Raw genomic sequence first — 20,336 nt, 5'->3', positions numbered from 1 at the left:
ATACTGCTTAATTCTGAGAGTAATAACTCCCACATTAGGCTGAATTTGTTTGAATATAAAATCACATCCGGCTTTCCAGATATACCACCATGTGGTGGCATCATGTTGCAGTCAGTGTTTCCAAGTTGAAACCAGGAGTTCAGCCAGTCAATGAAGATGGTGTTGTTATCAAAGAGATTATGAGAGTTGCCAAGAATTTCCTGCCACAGCAGAGTAGCAGCAGTGCAATTCAGAAACATGTGAGACATGGATTCTTCTTCCCCACTATTGCAAACAATGCATAAAGGGTTGATGTAATGAAGTATGATAGTTGTTTTTGCATTTGTGGGGAGAATTCCATGTGCACATTTCCAGATAAATTTTTTGATGACTGGAGCCACATCCATGTTCTATATGACTTCCCAGTTACCAGTTGGAGTATCATTTCTGTAGAGATGATCAGTTTTTTCCTTGTACAACTCTTTGACAGAGAAAACTCCTATATCATTTAGGTTACAGATTATTCTTTCCTCTTCATTTGGGTGTGTCTTCAGAGTAACAATCACAGCAACTTCCTCCATGCTAAAGAGAGTAGAGACTTGAATTTCATCCCAGTTTCCATCTGGAAGAAGCAAGGATTCTAGCTTATCAATGTAATGAGGGAAGTGTTGTGGTTTTTGAAGTCTTGTATTGGTATTTGGGATCCATAAATCTTCCCAAATGTGGATCCTTCTGCCATTACCAATTCTCCAGGAGCAGTGTTGTTGTATGTTGCTTATGCCTTCTAGGATTCATTTCCATATCCAAGAGTCCCCATCCTTTGATTTTGTATCCATGCTGAGAACATTTCTGCTTAGAAGATATCTGGCATCCATAAGTTTGTACCATAAAGAGTCCTTATCTTTCTCAAGTCTCCAACCAATTTTTGTTATCATAGAGCTATTGAATAGTTCCATATTCATGAATCCTAGGTCTCCCAATTCTTTTGGCTTACAAACTGCTGTCCAAGCCTTGGGATAATAACCAGAGGGATTTTCTATATTTTTTCCCTAAAATAAGTCTCTTTGGAGATTGTTGATGTCTTTGCAAGTTTTCTTAGGAACCTTAAAGCAATTCATTTGGTAAATACAAGCTGATGAAGTTACAGACTTGATGATTACCTCTCTGCCAACAGGATTGAGTGGAGTATGTTTCTATGCAGTGAGTCTTAGCTTTAATTTTTCAACTCCAAGCTTGAAAGAATTGATTTTGCTTTTATGTGTAAAGAGTGGTGATCCTAAATATTTATCATCTAGCTGAAGGACTTGAACTCCCATAGAATTGCTAATTTGAGGGATGAGATCTGGATTTGTGTTTTTGTTGAAGAAGACTCCAGATTTATGAAAGTTGATTAGCTTCCCATATTTACTGCCAAAAGTCTGTAGAAGCTGCATGATATTTTGAGATTCAATAGGTTTGCTTTGCAGAAGATCATGCAGTCATCAGCAAAGAGGAGGTGACTGATAGGAAGATCTGCTTTGCTGATCTTTATCCCTTTGATAATTCCCATCTCCTCAGCATGCAGAAGAGTCCTTGAAAGAGATTCCATGCAAAATAAGAACATGTAAGGTGACAGGGGGTCACCTTGCCTTAGGCCTCTAGAGGGTTTGGAGAATTTATCAGGAAAGCCATTGATGAGAACAACTGATGTGGAGGTTAAAATGCATTGATATATCTTGTTGCACCATTGATCATCAAAACCAATTTTCTTCATAATTATCATTAGAAAGCTCCAGTCCACTCTGTCAAAAGCCGTTGCCATATATATTTTTATTCTCATAGAACCGAATTTGCTTTTTTTCCACTCTTTTAGACCTCATGGTGTTAATGATTTCATGAGAAATAACTATATTGTCAGAGATTTGCCTTCCAGGAATGAAAGCAGATTGGTAAGGAGATATGATTTTGTTTAGTAAGGGATTCATTCTTTGAGCTAGGAGCTTAGAAATGATTTTGTAGGTGGTGTTGCAGAGACTGATAGGTATGAAGTGGCTAGGGGAAGTAGGGTTATCCACCTTGGGGATGAGAGCAATGAAGGTGGCATTCATCTCCTTTAGCAGATGACCAGAGAGAAAGAAGTGTTGAACCATTGAGACAATATCATTACCAATAATATCCCAGTTGAGTTTAAAGAAATTTGGTGGGAATCCATCTGGCCCTGGAGCTTTGTCATTTTCCATACTAAATAAGATAGCTTTAATTCCTTCAGGATCATGTTTTCTGTTGAGAGTGGAGTTGTCTTCAACAGTAATGGTTGAAGGGATAAGGTTGATGATTTCAGAAGAGGGGTGGGTTATTTCAGCAGTTGCCATATGGGAGAAATTATTGGTGAAGTAGTCTTTTACCTCTTGATGCTCAGTAATCCAGCTACCTTCTTCAGTTTGAATAAAATCTATTTTATTCCTTCTTGCTCTACTTTTTGTGGCTCTGTGGAAGTAACTTGTGTTTTAGTCTCCCAGCTTGATGAGTTGATCCCTGCTTTTAGTTTTCCAGAATTTCTCTTCTATGTCATGCCAGTTTTTGAGCTGCTTTCTAGCAGCTGCTAGGGCCTGTCCTTTGTCAGTTCTGAAATAGTGAGTATGTAACCAAGTTAAGCGTTGCTTGCATTTTTCAATGTTGGTTTTGATGTTTCCGTACACTTCCTTGTTCCATATTCTGATTTGTAATTTGATGTCTTTATGTTTTCTTGCAAATGAGAAAGCACTTGAACCTGGAGTGACCTTTTTCCAGCATTCAACTATTATTTTCCTGCAATCTGCATGATCTGACCATGGACCAAAGAATTTGAATGGGATCTTACCATTCTTCCAGTGAGGGTTAGAATTTAATAAGATGGGATGATGGTCAGATCCAATGGCTAGCATATTGGTGATAGTGGTGTTTGGATAAATATCCAACCAACTGTCATTAGCTAGACCTCTATCCAGTCTTTGCTCAGTAAGGGCATGACCTTTTCTCTTGCTAGACCAAGTGAAAGGGAATCCAGAGAAGCCAAGGTCAATGAGATCTAAATTTTGTATCTTTTCATTGAATATTGAGGCTTCATTAACATCAATGGGGTGAGTACTGAACTTTTCTGTATCATGAAGAATGAAGTTGAGATCTCCAATGACCAGCCAAGGTAATTTATAAGAGATAGCAGTTTTCTCAAGTATTTTCCAAGATTTTAACTTGGATTGAGTGTCATATGGATTACCATAGTAGCCTGTAAATAACAAAGGAGGGCTGTTGTCAGTTCTGATGACAACATTAATATGGTTTATAGACCAATCTAAAACTTCCAAGTTTAGATTGCTTTTCCATAATAAGGCTAATCCACCAGCAGTGCCACTAGCCCCTCATGGATTAACATACCAGAAATTGTTGACTCCTAATTCATGAAAAGTTTTCTTGATTTTATCATGTTTTTGTCTAGTTTCAGATAAGAATATGATGTCAGGATTTAGTTTATTGAGCATGTCATTGAGGTATCTTTTAGCATCCCTAGTTCCCAATCCTTGAAAATTCCAATCTAAGGAAGTGAAAAATTGCCAAAAATATGACACTGCTGGATAGTTTGAGGTAAGCCTTCTAGTAATACTATCATAATGCTTATGAGGCAGAAAATGCACAGGGGAATTAAGAGAAGGATTTAGGTAATAGAAGCAAAGGACTAGGTTGAGATTGTATACCCTTGTTCCAGCATCAGAGCAATCCAAAAATCTATTAGCCAAGGAGTTGAGGTGGTTGGCCATCTGTTACTGAGAAGAGTCAGTTTGATCCTTGTATCTTTTTGCACTTGTCATTTCCATGCTGTTCAGAGCAGCATTTTCAGCATTTGCGATAGCCTTCTTTTTCTTAGTATCATTAAAAGGGGTAGAGGATGAGCTGAGAGAAATGTCATTAAGGTTCTCAAAGATATGATCATTTTTCTTAGCCTTCCAAGCATCTTATTTCTTCTCATATGCTTCTGCTTCCATATTTTCCTTGATCTGAGCTAAGGTAGGAAGAGAGTGAGTTGGGAAGAACTTTGGGGTATTTATGGCTGGGAAGAATTGTTCAGAAGCATCTAGGTCAGCAGCAGCTGTATCCACATCATTTTTATTCAAGATGTTGTTGTTGTTGGAAGTAGTTCTGGCAGTTGCTTTCCACTTCGGTAGTTTTTTCTTGTAATAGCTAGCTATCTTTTTTGCCAAATCTAACCTTTTGTGTATAATTTGACATGCTAAGACATCTGGGTGAGGAGAATCCTGAGCTTCAACAGTAATGGGATGATCTACAACAGTATGTGAATGAGCTCCAAAGATGATGTTACTGTTAGATGTAGATGCAATGTTTTCTATTGAATTTTCAAGCTCCAACCTTTTAGCAATTTTCATTTTTCCTTCAAACACAACAGTTGCATCAGCAACAGAGTAGTGCCAGCGGATGATATCTTTTCCAGTTTGGGTCTGTTTTTGTCTAGGAGTTATAGGTGTAGGTGCTGGATGGGGGGTTGGTAAATGATGGTAATCAGGTTTGTTTTTATTTGGAGGTGCAGGGAAATGGGGGCTTGGGTGATCAAGAATTCTACAAACTTTGCAGAATTTGATGCCATTGAGAGCATAAGCACACTCCAACCAGTGAGAAAGGGTAGGTGTTTCATAAGCTCCTGTTCCAAACTTGAGAGGTCTTGTTACATTAATATTAAGCTTGACTTCCACATTCTTCTCAAATCTGTCCCTTCCATAAGGTTTTTTTGATCCTTGAAAGACACCAATTGGTTGAATGATGTTTGGGATGTCTGGTATTATGTGAGTGGGTATTCTCTTGATTAGAATCCATATCATAACTTTAGAGAACAGTTCTTCATCAATAAGTTCAGGACCCTTTGCTGGAACGCCCACTAGAACCATTAGTTTATCAAAGACCCCTCTAGTGCCTCCGTTCCTCAAAGTAGAGTAGTCTTATTCATTAGTGGTTCTGAGAATGTAGAAATTTCTTTTTCTGTTCCATATTTCAACTTTAATTCTGCCAATCATCTCCCAGTGAGCATTGATGAAATTGCTAACTCTGGATGTTTGGAAGCAGATATTACTACAAAGTTTGCCAATGAAACATCCTTTCCAATCCTGGACTTGTTTGGTTATGATATTTTCAGTGTTGATGAAGACTTTGGGGAATAAATCCTCAGGGATGGTTAAAGATGTATTCATTTTTTTGACTAGGTTCTCAATGAAAGGTGGGTTAGAATTGGAGGAGCAGGCCATTGAGTAAAGGTTATGAGACCATAGGAGGAAATAGGTGAGAGGGTTATGTTTACTTTGTTTAGGGGAGGAATAAAGTAAGACAATGCAGATGATGTTGATGTGACAAACTTTAATTTGAAAAAATTTCACGGGATAATTTTGCGCCTTGTCGTAACTGAAACAGATAACAATTGCAGTTGAGATGCCTATGTAATCGTACTTGTGCTTGGAACAGACAACTAAGAGCTTGTTGACTTGGCCTACTATGGCTAATGGCACTTTGGATTGCGACCTGTCAAAAATCATAATACTAGACTCTAAAGCGTTAGTGACAGCTGAATTCAAATAAGGTTGAATTGTTCTTACCTTTTTACCGTGATGCACATTTACCTTGTTATTGATTTTCACTGGTGAGGTGCCTGAAGTAAAGGAGTGTGGCGTCCACCGGACCATTTTAGTCCACTTAGAGTATGACTCAGCTTGCATCTGAAAAGATATGTGGTGAGTAAGCCTCTGAGTCAGATAAGCATCAAAGACTCTCCCAGTATGAGGATGTGCTTCAGGCGGATCAAGTTTCATGGGTAAAAACCATTTATTTTCTATCCAGAGTCTGATCCGCAGATATGATCAATTTGTAAGTGCCAAGTGTTTGTTGCCTCTTTGCATGATCCTTTGCCGATTTGCATGATCCAATGAAAGGTAGTTACTTTTGCTAGGACAACTTAAGTAACCAATAGGCTTGCCAAAGTGAATAATCATGAAATACCAATCTCTAGGACTGGAGATCATAGTGCCACCCTGGGTGATTGACGGTTGTGATTTGAAGACTGTTGTTCTTCCCAGCCCAAATAAAAACATAGAGAAAGGAAGTTCTTTCATTTTCTCAGTCAGTTTTTCCAAAATAGAACCTGGCAACATGACATAATCTTTATGCCGAACAAGCTTCCAAGGAAGTATCAGACTTTGGATACCCGAGAAATGAAGAAAGATCATAGATCCCCTGATGATAATCAAGGTGTACAAAAGAGACCCAGATTGAGTTAGCCTCCACATCAGGTAAGTAATTATGGAATTCAAGAGAATATTGATCATTATTTGTGTTCTAAGAATTGGATTGCGAGTACGGGTACTGATATTGACTAAAACGAGAGTTTTGGTGCAAAAAACTACTAGGATGATGCAGCAAGAGTGCACGAATCTTTTGCAGATAAAGGTGAGAGCCAGATGCATGGCATTTCTAGTGTAAAGAATGTAAGTGCGGGGTCTGGAGATGGAGGTGATAGGCATGCAGTAGCTGGGGATGGCAATCAACAACATCATAGAGAGCGGGGCCGTTTGGAGAATGTGTTAGAGCACTGCTCGGTCAAACTTGCATGCGTTGCTATCTCAAGCATGTTTGTCAATGTTAGTGATCAAAACTATAAGTCTTGATTTATAGTCTCTTATAGCTAAGACTCAGACTAGGATAGCAAGTGTAGTTGAGCTCAAGGACTTCATGGCGATTCATCATATAAGTAGAAGATCTACTCAAGGAACCGATGGAACTTCTCCACAAAAAGGTATGTGGAGACTTGAACTTATCTGTCACTCAAAAGTCTATCTATTCTATCTCCTACTCTTTGAGACAACAATAAGATATGATACGTGTCGCAATACTAAAGGTGGTCATTTTCTAAGAAAAGGTAAATTTAATAAAAATCAGGGCTAAGAATGACTTTTTATTCATGTATGAGAATTCACATGTGTGCAAAATTGACCACTTAACTAGCTTGGATGGAAAAACTAACGGATTGGGACATTTTAACTTTTTTCCAAAACTCGGGGCATTTCCACAAACGACACCCCCAAATTGGGACATTTCAACTCTTAGCACTTGAAGGATAAAAAGCTCAATTAGAAGTTAAATGGCACCAAAGTGGCTCACGGTACCAAAATAGTTGAATTGAACGTGGCTGCCTATTTATGTTTGTGGCACCACTTAAACAATTTACACGGCTAGACAAGCAAAAGAACTCTCATTTCAGAGAGGGTAGTTCTGATCGCTATCTCGCCGGTGGGATTCAAGCAAATCTCCGAGTAGCTGCCGTCATCGATTCAAGCGGCAGTATAATCATTCTTCATGGTGCAAGAATTAAATGTTACGGAGGAGTATAAATGGTTAAAGAACAGGTGAATACTGGCTGTTCCCATGGGTTTTGAAATTTATCTGTCGGTATCAAGAATTCAGTAGAAGTCCTAAGTAGTGTGGGTTCTGATCACGTGAGAAATGGGATAGAAGATTGAAGACGAGCTGGTATGGGTTGTAGAGATGTTTATGATAGAAGCATACAGATAGGTAAAGAATCACGACATGCATGGCTGCATCATTTTCTTATCTTTGTCAGTTAATTCAAATCCGTCCACAAATAACACCAATAGCCGGAAAACTAGTTAAACTGATGCTGCTGCTGCCGTTTATTGGTTGAATGAACAGAGGGAATTCTTAGTATGTTTTCAGTTGGAATGGGACAAGTTTGAAAAGTGGGGAAAGATTTGGTTGTTGTAGATCTCGAAAATCACCAAAAACCGGCTGGTTTTCTCCGTGAAAAAACAGCCATGAAGTTGTGGCTATGTCATTGTTTTTGGGCGATGTACGGTTCAGAACTGCACTAGGACTGTGGGTCTATGCTAAATCAAGAAATTTCAGGTGGAAGAAAGATACAGAAACGCGCAGAAATCAGCTTCAAAAGCACTTCCCCACGCAAGACAGTGCACTTCAATTGTTCGATACAAATGCATGAAAAGAATAATTATAAAGGGCCAGAAAATAGAAAGTATAGCTGGGTCTAGTTTTGGATATCATTGTTTATGTTTGGACTGGGCCTTGGCAGTTCAGCTAGGTCTCATATGGACTTTTCCAACAACACAGAGACTTGTGAAAAAGGGAGGCCGACAACGAGACGCCGTCTACAAGAGAAATTAAAGGGTTTGGAGTAGAATTCCAATATATATACACACTAGGGAATGACCTGTGCCGAAACGGCATGGGCTATTTCACAGTGTTATAAGTTGGGAATAACCCTTGTCCTTTTAATATTAATCTTTTAGTAAGTCGTTTTGGCAGAATAATAAAGACGATATATAGTCATTCGATTGGAGGGCAAAAACAACATTACTTACCTTGCTTGTAGCATTTCTAAATCCGTTGTTTAAGACATGGTCTAGAAAGAAAAGAAAACCACCACCTTTCGGTTGTAAGTTGCATGAGAATTGCAACATTACCCCTTTTATTTTTGTTTCTCAAAATAAATAATTCAATGTTTAACGTTAATCATTGGAAGATATTTTTGTTTTCAAAATAAGATATATTTTCAAGCAGAAAGTTAATTCCTTGATTCAGACCCATTTGAAATCAACTATGTAGAAGTTGTTCTGTTGGTGACTGAATTTTCAGAATTAACAGTTTCTGTAACGAATACAAGAGAGCTTTGATTGTTATATAGTTGTTGTGCTTTGATAGAGTCATAAGAAATTGAAGGAAATAAAAACGTAGGTATATAATTAAACCAACATGCCGTCAAGTGTTCCTTTCTCCCTTTTTTTGCTAATAAGTCTGCAACCTTGTTGGCTCGCCAGTCGAAATGTTTAAAGCCCAAAAAAGAAACTATTTTAGCTGATTCTGATTTTACTTCTTCCAAAATAGGTATATTTTGCCATTGAATTGAAACAGAGTTCCCCTGCAGATAGTTGATAGTGAATTGATTGTCTCCCTTTATGACCAGATTATGTAGATTATTCTGATTAGCCCATCTGGTAGTGTCTTTACTACCGCCATGATTTACTTGTTTTACTACTATCCTGATTTATTGGTATTGGCGATTAAATAATGGGTTTGTCATTTTTGTTATTATGGATTAATAGAAAAATATGGTGAAGCATTATCCATGATCCTCTGCTCGCGGAATAAGTCTGTAGCCTATGCGGTTGTGCGTGCAATTTGAGGGTGCGTCAATGAAAAGAACTTTCAAGATAGAAAGCAACAGAGACGGTGCACGACCTTTCAGAGTTGTTTCGTTCTACTGATAACATTTTATAAGTTGCATCTATCTGTTAGGTTGTGTTATACCATTTTAAAACTTGAAAACATAATGACTACTTAATTCTAAGTAGCCCCAGCAATTCATTGCAAAAGTGAGGTGGATTATCCTCGCAACATAAGTGTTCCGACAATACATTCTGCACGTCTTACGACTAAAAATTAGTCCCTCCATCTCTAAAAGATAGACAGGTTTGTATAAAACTTTTAGAGACGCAGGGAGTATAAAACTAAAAAGAGACAAATGCACCAATATATTAGTCCCTCCATCTCTATCTTTTAGAGACGGAGGGAGTATAAAACTAAAAAGAGACAAATGCACCAATATATTCAAGCAAAAAACTTTGGTTGAAATGTTGTTTGTCAGTAAGCAAAAAAACGATCACCTTTTGCTCAAACTTAACGATAATATCCCTTGGACAGAATCACTACAATACTGAATGACCTTTTTTAACATATTGTACTGCTAACAAATGTTAAACCAATGTTCTAGCAAATTTTACAGCAAAAAAAAAAAAATCCCGTACCAATCAAAGGTGGAAAGGCTAAGTCACTGGGAGCCAAAAATCGCCCCTAGAAATATCAAATATAACCATATACAATACTAAAAAGGGGTACATAAATGACATTCTTTAACATTCAAAAATATTCAATCCACTGTGATAGAGGATACAATCAACTGAAAACATATAATACCGGTTTCTGCTGAACAGGGAAGAAAATTGAACTAATCAAAATAAGCCTAAAACACGGACAACAATAAGAACTGAAACCTAAATAATAATGTACCTAGAACTCAATGTTCTGATTCAGCTTCATCGAGTGGCATATGTAGCTACTTTCTGCTGCAGGGCTGAAAAGAATTGAGAGAAAATTGGAAAACCACAACATCATTGCGGATCTCCGAGAATCCAGGCATCATCGCCTCTTTTGCAATAGCCTGCAAAATTGTGGATTGCCGAAGGTGAGGTTGGCGTACACTGGTTAATACAGAGGCTGGTATTGAAGTGTGATCAGGGAAATCCATAATCACATTAGCGGCGTGCATGTTCCAGGTTAAATTTTAATCAAGAAATCTAGAAAGGGTACTTTTTTCAGGGATAACTTGGGTACAAATATATGAAAGGTGGGTGTAAAACTAACCTGGTTGGTTGGATCACATTTGGTAGATAGAAGCTTGTATAAAATAGGTAAGGGCGTTTTACCTTTATGGGTACTGTAATATATCGCAGGGTTCTTGCATATGGGTACCTGCAAGCAAAACAACAACAACAACATCACTTGGGGAAATCAAAGGAAGATGAGCATCTTGGTTAAGGAAAAGACAAAATAACTACAACAAAAATAACGGCATATCTAACAGATCATATATGGATAAGAACATATTCTGAGTACAATGGAAAAGGATTTGTCAAGATTAACTGATGTACAACTGGTCATAAATTTAGTACAAATAACCTCAAACACCGTTGGTTGGTACGTATATTTAGATACAAACCTTTCCTTCATTGCCACAACATTAGTGGGTAGAACCTCCACCAAAAAACATACATAACTTAACTCTCACAACCAATATTTGCTAAGGAATTGGAATGTACTAAAATGCAAATCGGTACAATACATATATCTCTTGCATTTAGAGTTATGTTATAAGCTGAGTTTGCAGTCGTCAAAAGCTCGACAAACGCATATTTTCAAAACAGTGTGTCATAATACAAAACACTGAATCAAGTCAGTACAACATAATTATGTGGTTTATACATGCAAACAGTATCATCCTAATATATATGTATGCACGGATCTTGGTGAACAATAAGTTTCGCAGAAGGAGCACCAACAGGACACTTGGCTTAGCTATTCAACCGAAAAACACTATGAATAGTTGGATGGAGATCCATATACTACAAATAATACAGTTACTATACATACTAATTCAAATAAAAATCCTCATTGCTTCATGAGCAAGGTCCCAACAAAAATGCTATATGAAACTCCATACATATCAAATTGAGGGTAAATATTAACCTTTCTCGCACTTGAGTGGTTTTCACTGCAAATAATGCCACAATTTGGCATTCATAATTAACCTATAGCTTTATGAGATCTTTGAATTTTATAAGAGGAACATATTACTAAAATGCTGGTTTCAAATTGGCTGTCGTTTGAATTTTACAAAAGAAGAAAAAAAAAAGGACCAGGCACCGGAAATATGAGATAGTTGATGATATCCTTGGCTTGTCAACTGATCCACCCAATGCATGAACTACACATATACTTAAAGGATGCATGATTCAAGCAGTCAACGACTTAACCTTCAGCAATACTCGATCATCCAAAGCATAATTGCCAAAATTGGTCATCCAGGTTAGATAATTATAAGATCTACTTGACCTATTGACTATGACAACAAAATCACACAACTCGGTAACTTAGTTTATTTGGAAAATTGCTGAAAAAAATAGATGACTTGGCTACTATAATCTTTACCGCTCCAGTTCGCTTGGAAATGGAAAACAAAACGGAAAATGGCTCATTTGTCCAAATATTTTTAAAACACGGTTCAAATGGACGAGTAAAAATTAGTATCGGTGAAATGGACACAAAAAAATAGCAAGGATGAAACTTGATTCATCCTCACTTAAACTTAAAAAATAGTAAAAATGAAACTGGATGCATCCTCATATAAATTAATAATAAGAAAAAGTATTTGAAAATGGGTAGGATGAAGCTGTTTACATCCTAACTATTTTTACATTTTTGTTCATTTAAGCGGTATCAAAATCTAAATGTTTTTTTTCACCCAGAAATTATTGATTTTGATCTTTTTAACCAATTTTATGAAAACAAAATCACCATATATATATACGAGTAGCTGGGTACTCTAGGAAATCCGCGAGGAGGCCGGTTTGGACTACATAAGTTGATCTTCAATAGACGTTTGACTACAATCTAATGAGATAACCCGAAGCCGTCGTGCTCTGTTTGACTACACGGGCCTAGGTCCAATAGCGTAACTAAAATCCCAAAAATTTAGGGATTGTTTGCGAAGACAAAAAAACTTTATATAAAACCCCCGCTTCTCTCACTCCTCCTCTTTCACTTCACTCAAGCTTCCACTTTACCTCCCCATGGTCAGAAAACCTAGATCTCAAATCTGTTCTTCTTCAATCATCTCCACACTTTATTTAGGTTTTGGTTCGGTTCTTAGTAACAATCTTCATGTGATCTGATCTGATCTGATGTTAGTAGCATAATTTTGATCTTATCTATGATTTTTTTTTTTTTTATTTTCTGTTTGTGTGTGGTTTTTTGTCCGATCCCTGTTGATTGTAGTCATTCAGTTGGCAATGACCATCAATGCTATGATTGGACCTAAAATATTTCAATATTTCACATTCATGATAGGAATCTGTTTACTGATTTATCAATCCTTTCATTTACAAAGACGTTTTGTGTGATCACATTTCATTTCTTTGAAATTTTTTTGTGTAAATCTTTGCCTGTGATGAACAATCTTAACTGGATTTACCGTCTGAAACACTTGATGTTAAAATTCGGCTAATTTTCTGAGGCATTTTTGTATTTTGTTAAATTTCATAGTTAATGTTTGGAAACATGATTTTTACTAAAAAAAATGATATCAGTGGACAAAATAGAGTACCTGGAATATGACGATATCTCTAGAAAGGAGTACCAACCTAGATGAGAGTAAATATCATGATGCTCTGTGAGTATGAACAAACTCAACAAAGCAACAGCATAGATCAGGATATGAAGTGATGGTAATTTCATGTTTGTATTCACTGATCATTATGATATTTCTCCCATCTGACTGGGTATGTTTCTAGTTTATCTGATTGTTTAGTTATTGGTGGGGGAGATTTTGGCAAGAATTGTCTCCTTCATAGATTGGAGCAAATTAGTTAATGTTTGTAAAATCCATTTGTAAACGTCGTAGAAAAAAGATCATGTAGCCTATGATGATATCGAATTATAAAGAACACCTCTTTAGGGACTGGATGGTTTTCACGCCTTGGTGACATGTTCTGCAATTCTGAGGCTTTAAACTTCAATCTCTTTGTATGTGGTCTTTACAAATTTCTCTTTGTCTGTGTTCTTTATAAATTGTTGCTTGAAAAGGTGGAAGTATAGATTGTTGAATGTAGTAATGGTGAAGTAGCATATATATTTGGGCATAGTTCTGCTACTTAATGTCCCGTTAACACAATTAGGGGTTCTCTGTATTGAGTTTCTTAATTTTGCTGTAATTTATAATCTGATCATAATAATAAAAAGAATGCCAGACACTACGATATCTTTTCCGGTTTGAAACCACTGAAATGAGTAATCCTGATCAGCTGGGAAAAACGCACATTTACATGTTGTCCTGAACTTCACACTGATCAGTGACGTCTATGCTTGCACCTTTCCTATGGAAGTCTTAATCTTATTCTTAGAATTTACTAATCTTTGTCTTAGAATTAACTAGTCTATTCTACCATTTGACTCTCATTGGGATTTTGTATGTGTTTTAACTTTTCAAAGTATTTAGGATGTTGTGGTACCAGGTTGTTGGAAACATTAAGCGAATTGAAAGTTGGATACACCTTCCGGTATTACATGCCGAAAGTTCTAAGACCTTTTCATTTTCCAACCAGTTGGTGTAGTTGTTGATTGGTTCTTTATTGAAGCTGGTGTGAAAATTTAATTCAACAATATAATATTAGCATTTATTTCCTTTTACAAATACCAACTAGTTTGGACAGCCTAAGACCCAATTTTGTTTCGTGCTCTACTTGCAGTGTGTCAGCGTTTTTATTGACCTCCTGCCCGGTCCCGGACCATGCATTGAAACCATAATTAAATTCGAAGTGTGCATAGCAAATGTGTCTGTTGGAAAATTTAATCCAATTTTCATAGATGAATAGAAAATCCATGTCTAGTACCTAATGGAGTTGGGTTTTAGAGTTAATTAGTTTGGCCCAATTTAGTGTCTAATCCGGTTAGTTAGGTTAGTTTCAAATTTGGAAACCAAATTGAAACATCAGAAACGTGAAAGGAGTTGACCTTTCATGCGAAACCCTTGAACAAAACTCCATGAGGCTTCGCAATGCTTCAGTGAAGAGGTATTAGATTATCTATACATACCCTGAACACCTAGATTAGAATCAACCAATCAGAAACCTAACCAACATTCTATTTGCATTCTAAAATTTGTGTCAAAGAGAGAGTTCATCACTTTAAGTTTTGGTTCACCGTTTCTCGAAGTTTGGAGAGCTACTACATCGAGAAGAAAGTCGTTGTATCCCGAAAAACAGACATCGATAATCCGTAAACACCAGTACGGAGTGAATATGTCTTTAAGGGTAGAGGATATAATCCTTGCCTCGACTTTGGTTTGTCTAACCGAGTTTGCATCCTTCTTCTCTTTTCTATTTTCTAATTACAATATATGCACAAGATTGCCAACAATGTCTCACAGCTGCATTGACTATGCTTGCTCCTTTCCTCGGTATGATTGTATTCTTCCGTTTAGTTTTTGTTGTTGGACACAGTGGTTTCTTCATTGGTGATTTTATGGATACTGGTGCCAATTCTGTACCTATTCAGCGGATGATTTTACTGGAAGGTCCTAAGGTTTATCAAGGGGAGACTGTTCGTTACTTGTCCGCATGGAGTCCAGTGGGTGGGTTTGAATCTGACTCTGACTCACTGATCGTGGACATGTCCCATCATTTCAGTTTTAGTCCGATTCAACGGCCCTAATATTTGAGTAAGGCACGCATAACACACACTACACTTAGATGCAAATTATCGACTCAAAACAAACATTTGTGCAGACGTACCTTGACCGGCCCCTACTTTCTAATACGATTACGCAATAGACAAATAAAACCGGTAGATCGAAGGATTCACTGAATCAATCTTAGGAACCAAATAATTAGGGTGACTAGCCAAAACAGAAAGGGACGAAGAACACAGAGAAGGGAGAGGAATCAGGATATAGAAATTACCACTAAACTACAATCTAATGAGATAGCCCATCGCCCGCCCATTTGATGCTTTGTTACATTGGCCGAGGTCCATTGAGTAGCCTCAATTAAAATCCCAAAAATTTAGGTTTTTTTTGTTTTTTTTTGTTTTTGTGGTTCTGTAAATATTTTTCTCTTTAATATAACCTTCTTTTTCAAAAATAAAATAAAATAAAATAGAATATTTCCTATAAAATCACTAACTCCTCTTGTTTCACACTTATCACTTTCACTGTAAGAGCCGATCAAGCTTCCCCGTTTCCTCCCATCTTCAGAAAACCTAGATCTCTTTAACTTCGTCCAACTCCATACTTTAGTTAGGTTTTGATTTAGTTGTTAGTAAGAATGTTTATGTGATCTGATCTGATCTGATCAGATCTGTTGTTGCTAGTATAATTTTGATCTGATTTATGATTTATGATTTTTTTTTTTTTTTTTTTTTTTTTTTTTTTTTTTTTTTTTTTTTTTTTTTTTTTTTTTTTTTTTTTTTTTTTTGCTGTTTCTGTATTTTTTTTTGGTCCGAGCCAAGTTGATGGTAGTCATTAAGTTGGCAATGACCATCAATACTATGATTGGGCCTCAATATTTCACATTCATGATAGGAATCTGTTTGCCGATTTTGTAAACCTATTCATTTACAGATCCCTTTTGTGTGATTACATCTTTCAATTTTAACAAATTTCTGTATAATTTTGCCAGTGATCAACAATCTTATTTAGAATTACCGTCTGAAACACTTGATGTTAAACTTCGGATGATTGTCTGAGGCATTTTGTATGTTTTACTTTGTTCAATTTCATGGTTAAAGTTTGGAAAAAATGATACTACTGAAAAAATAGAGTACCAGAATTAGATGAGAAGAGAAATCATTGAGTTCTGTGAGTATGTGCACGTAGGCGGTTAGTTCAGATCTTGATTAGTGATGAAAGTACTGTAATTTGATGTTTGTATTCACCGTGCACAATGATTTTCATCTCATCTTTTTGGTTTAACCCACTCTAGTTTTTTCTGCAAGTTTGGTCCCTTTTAAGAGTTTTAAGCAGTTTCACTGTTGATAGTCTTGAAAACAATATGATGAGATATCTCTGGAAATGAGTACCAAATTAGATGAGAGGAGATACCATCATGTTTTGTGGGTATGAACAAAATCAGCAGATCAAGATTGAATTGATGTTTGTATTCACCACGCATGATGATAGTCCTCCCATCTTACTCGGTATCTTTCTGGTTTATCTGATTTTTAGTGATCTGTCTAGTTTCCTTTGCTGTGTGTGTGATTCGGAAACAGAGTTGGATTTTATTCTACAAAATCTTAGTTTGTTTAATTAGGGGTTTTACTGTTGATTATTAAGTCTTGCATATGAAATGATGATACCACTGGAATAGAGCACCAAATTAGGTGAGAGGAAATACCATCATGTTTTGTGATTATGAACTAAATCGTCAGCATGGATCATCATCGTAGTTTTGATGTTTGTATTCACAGTAGGTGATGTTATACCTCTCACCTTACCGGATACGTTTCTAGTTTATCTGATCCTCAGTAATCTATCTGTCTAATTGCTTGTATGTTATAAAGTTTGTAAAATCCATTTGTAATAACGCCGTAAACAAAACTTGAGATGCTGATGATCCGAAAGATATCTATCTCGGTGGTCTCAAGATAGAGGCTCTCAGAGATAGATCATGAAGACGAAAACGAAGAAGAAAAGGCAACCATAAAATTTCATGCATGCTCGGTTGAATTTAGAGTTGTACTTTTTAGGTGTATACTTCGTTTGAAGGAATTCTATTAAATTTAGATTACATTCACATTCTTAATGTAAGCATGGATGTACTAATTATTAATCTTGGCCAGTTTGATTGTAGAATAGATAAAATTGGTTATATTTCTAAGATCGGGTATACTAATGATCCTGTTTTAACATCTAATTTCATATGAAATTTGGGATTCGAGTAATGCTATACAAGTTTTTTATAGAATGCTTGACGGAGATGATGGTAACAACAGTGTAACCTTTCAACTGAGATCTTTTGGACTGTTGGGTTGTAATTTGGTCCTTTAGTTAGTTGTTAGACCAGGAATTGAATTACTATGTAGGGATTTAATTTTTCATATTTCATTTTGCCTTTTGTAAACCATGTGCCGTGCCTTACAGCTGCACTGAATCACCACTGACTATGCTTACGCCATTCCTTGTATTCTTCTAGTATTTGATTCTTGCTAAGGTCCAAATGTTACTTAGATTGGCAAACCAATGAGCACGGCACTTTTTCATTTTTCCCATTTGATGGCTTTATTGGTGCTACGTCCATATATGCTGACAGCCAATAGCTGATGAATTTCAAATGAAGTAATAGCGACTTAATGGTTGCAGCAGCTAAGATCATAAGTAGTCTTCTTGCAAGCTTTGCAGCTTTTAGGTCTTGTCATTTGTTATAATCTGTGTTTGGTGGTTGAGGACTTATTTACTTTGGACTTTTGTCTTGGTACTGGTGTATCATTTACTGGTGATTTTGGACCCACACCGTAATAACATAAAGACTTCTTTTCGAAGTTGCCGTGATGACCAAAAGTTTTATGGAAGAAGACGGACCATTTGATCCATGCATAATATCATAGAAGATATATAAAGTACAAAATGTAAATACATGCTACTCCCAATGCTTGGATTCAAGACTAACTGGCATTCTTGGAAAATCCTTTTGTATATCCGACAACAATCCTATCTAAGTATCTTAATACAGGAAGCTTTTCTTTTCTTTCCAACTCTTTCCTCCAGAATCGGTTTCAAGTTTCAGCGGAACAAGGCTTTTCGCATGAGGAGTTGCTCGAGCAGTTGTGTATACCGAAGGACCACAATCATCCATGAATTTCTTCAAAGTCTCCTCCAGCTTTCTCAAAGTGTTAGCCTCAGGGTCATAACAAGAGAGAACAACATTGTACCATAACAAACATTTGTCGCTCTGTGCTAACCCAATCGGCTCAATCAAGTTGTAGTCTTTCCATGCAATACTAAACTTTGTAACCCAACGCAAAGCGTATCCGTTCTTAATCAACGAGAAAATATACCTGCAGCGTTTCCGTGTATACTCACATGACTCCCATATCGTGACATGTTTACTTGGAACTACTTCCAGAGCACACAGATTGCCTCCCAATACCATGAGCTCAACATGGTTAGCGCCATGACCAACAGAAGGTATTGATGGGAGCACTTTAAACGTTTCATTTTTCAAATCAAAAGCTATAGTTTCTAGTTTCCTACCGTGCTTGTGTATCCAATGAAGAGTTCCACCTGCAAAAATACCCGATAATGGTAAAACAGGTGCACTCAGCTGAGACAGAACGCTGTTTCTAATTATACTACTAGTTTTGATTCTCCACCCAGTTCCACCCTGCAGGAGGATATACACCTGAACCCTTTCAACATCTCGGCAATAGTCTACCGGTTGAAAAGGTAAAACAGACGCTACTATCTGCTGAATTCTAACAACCTTGTACTCATTACTTGAACGATTGTAACCGAACCCAATCGCATGGTCTGTGTAAGAATTAAAGTCGCATTCGTTAATAATTGGAATTTGGATTTGCTTTCCAGTGACAGGATTGAAAATGTAGACTCTTTTTATTTCACATATTCTCGAACTTTCATAACAGGCATAACAAACTAAACCATTGCAAGAACCAACCATGAAACTTTTGAAGACGGGAGATGATGGCATGATTAAACTGTGGTCTAACTTTGTAAGTTTTCCGAAGTAATCATGATAGACATGATTATTATTAACATTATCACTGTTTTGTTCTGAAAACAAGAATTGTGCTTCAGTTTTAGTTACCTTGCTGTGTGAAACCCCGTATAGTAAACCTATCTTGGGTTTAGGTATCAACTTTCGCCATGTTTTGCATACTTCTCTGGATTGCAATTTTGATACCAGAGGCAAGCTTGAAAGTATGTTTGCTGTGATTTGTATAGGTAACTCCTCCATTTATTCTCTTGAAACTTTTCTTCTCTTTCTTTCCTTAACTCTGGCCTCATTGACAAGTATCTAACTGAAGGTCTCTAATTACTTTGTTTTTGGTTTAGGTAAGACCGTTCCTAGTTTTTAGGATTTATGGAAATATCCAGCCTACCCTTACACTTACTCTTCTAGGATATTTCTACACTTTTCATCACCTGGATTTCCGAGATCCGGCACTTGCTCTTTACCACTATTAGGAATTACTAGTTAATCCACTATGGGAAGAATCGGTTACTCTGTAGTCCATCATCAGAAAACAATTACTCGCCGGTCCAAAAACATGTTTTTGGACCAGATTTTTTATTCTCTCGTCCAGCATACGTGCAAGTGATATATGTGTATTTCATAAATATCGTAATTGTCCCTCCGTCCAATCAATACCTAACAGAAAAACACGTCTAGCATATTATTTTTATCGAGCTCAATTTTTCAGATGTGAATCAATTTAGAAGAAGAAGATCGAGAGCAGATTCATGAAGAAGAACAAAGAAGAATATGATATAATTCCATTGAAGAAGAAGAACAACAAAGAAGAACAAGATATAATTCCATTAATAGATCAGCGAAGAAAAAAAAAAAGATATGGATTTAATCAATATTAGGATTCTTAACTTTTTAATTATTTCCTCGTATGGATCTGTTATTCAACGTTGAAAACGAAGGTAGTCCATTCAAAACGATACGATTTAGTTTATTAAAGTGACGATTAATATTCCTTTCGTCTCCGGTTAGTTTTGATTTCAATTTTTTGTTAATTTTATCTTTGATCAAATTGTTTTGGGTTTTAGATTCGTATAAAAAAGATTGGGAGATTTTGTACGATCCTACAATAACCCAATTTTTTTTCTTTTTTTTGTACATATTTCCATTCAGAACATATTGAATCATCAACATTTTTCTTCTATAAATATTTTCCTTCAGTACATATAAACATGTATTGTTGGATCATCTACTCTTTTTTCTTTTGTACTTTTTTTT

At 36.5% G+C, this 20,336-nt stretch overlaps 1 protein-coding gene, 3 non-coding genes and 1 pseudogene across 4 annotated transcripts; 4 read left to right on the top strand and 1 right to left on the bottom strand.

Moving 5' to 3' along the window:
- The first annotated feature begins 12,610 nt into the window (after positions 1-12,610).
- On the top strand, positions 12,611-12,766 carry LOC113276935 (annotated as a pseudogene).
- A 30-nt stretch (positions 12,767-12,796) lies between these two features.
- Positions 12,797-12,878, top strand: LOC113276910. Its single transcript, XR_003324701.1, has one exon. It is a non-coding gene; the product is annotated as a small nucleolar RNA snoR77Y (small nucleolar RNA).
- Positions 12,879-13,271: 393 nt separating this feature from the next.
- Positions 13,272-13,363, top strand: LOC113276671. Its single transcript, XR_003324601.1, has one exon. It is a non-coding gene; the product is annotated as a small nucleolar RNA SNORD96 family (small nucleolar RNA).
- A 2,485-nt stretch (positions 13,364-15,848) lies between these two features.
- Positions 15,849-15,996, top strand: LOC113276936. The gene has a single exon (XR_003324722.1). It is a non-coding gene; the product is annotated as a small nucleolar RNA snoR2/U65 (small nucleolar RNA).
- A 2,075-nt stretch (positions 15,997-18,071) lies between these two features.
- LOC113274497 (F-box/kelch-repeat protein At3g23880-like) lies at positions 18,072-19,325 on the bottom strand. Its single transcript, XM_026523875.1, has one exon. The coding sequence runs from the start codon at positions 19,323-19,325 to the stop codon at positions 18,072-18,074; it is 1,254 nt and encodes a 417-aa protein (XP_026379660.1).
- Between the last annotated feature and the right edge of the window lie 1,011 nt (positions 19,326-20,336).

This window comes from Papaver somniferum, chromosome 4 (assembly GCF_003573695.1).
Source record: "Papaver somniferum cultivar HN1 chromosome 4, ASM357369v1, whole genome shotgun sequence".
Classification (NCBI taxonomy): Eukaryota; Viridiplantae; Streptophyta; class Magnoliopsida; order Ranunculales; family Papaveraceae; genus Papaver; species Papaver somniferum.
This window is presented reverse-complemented; position numbering and strand designations above follow the sequence as displayed.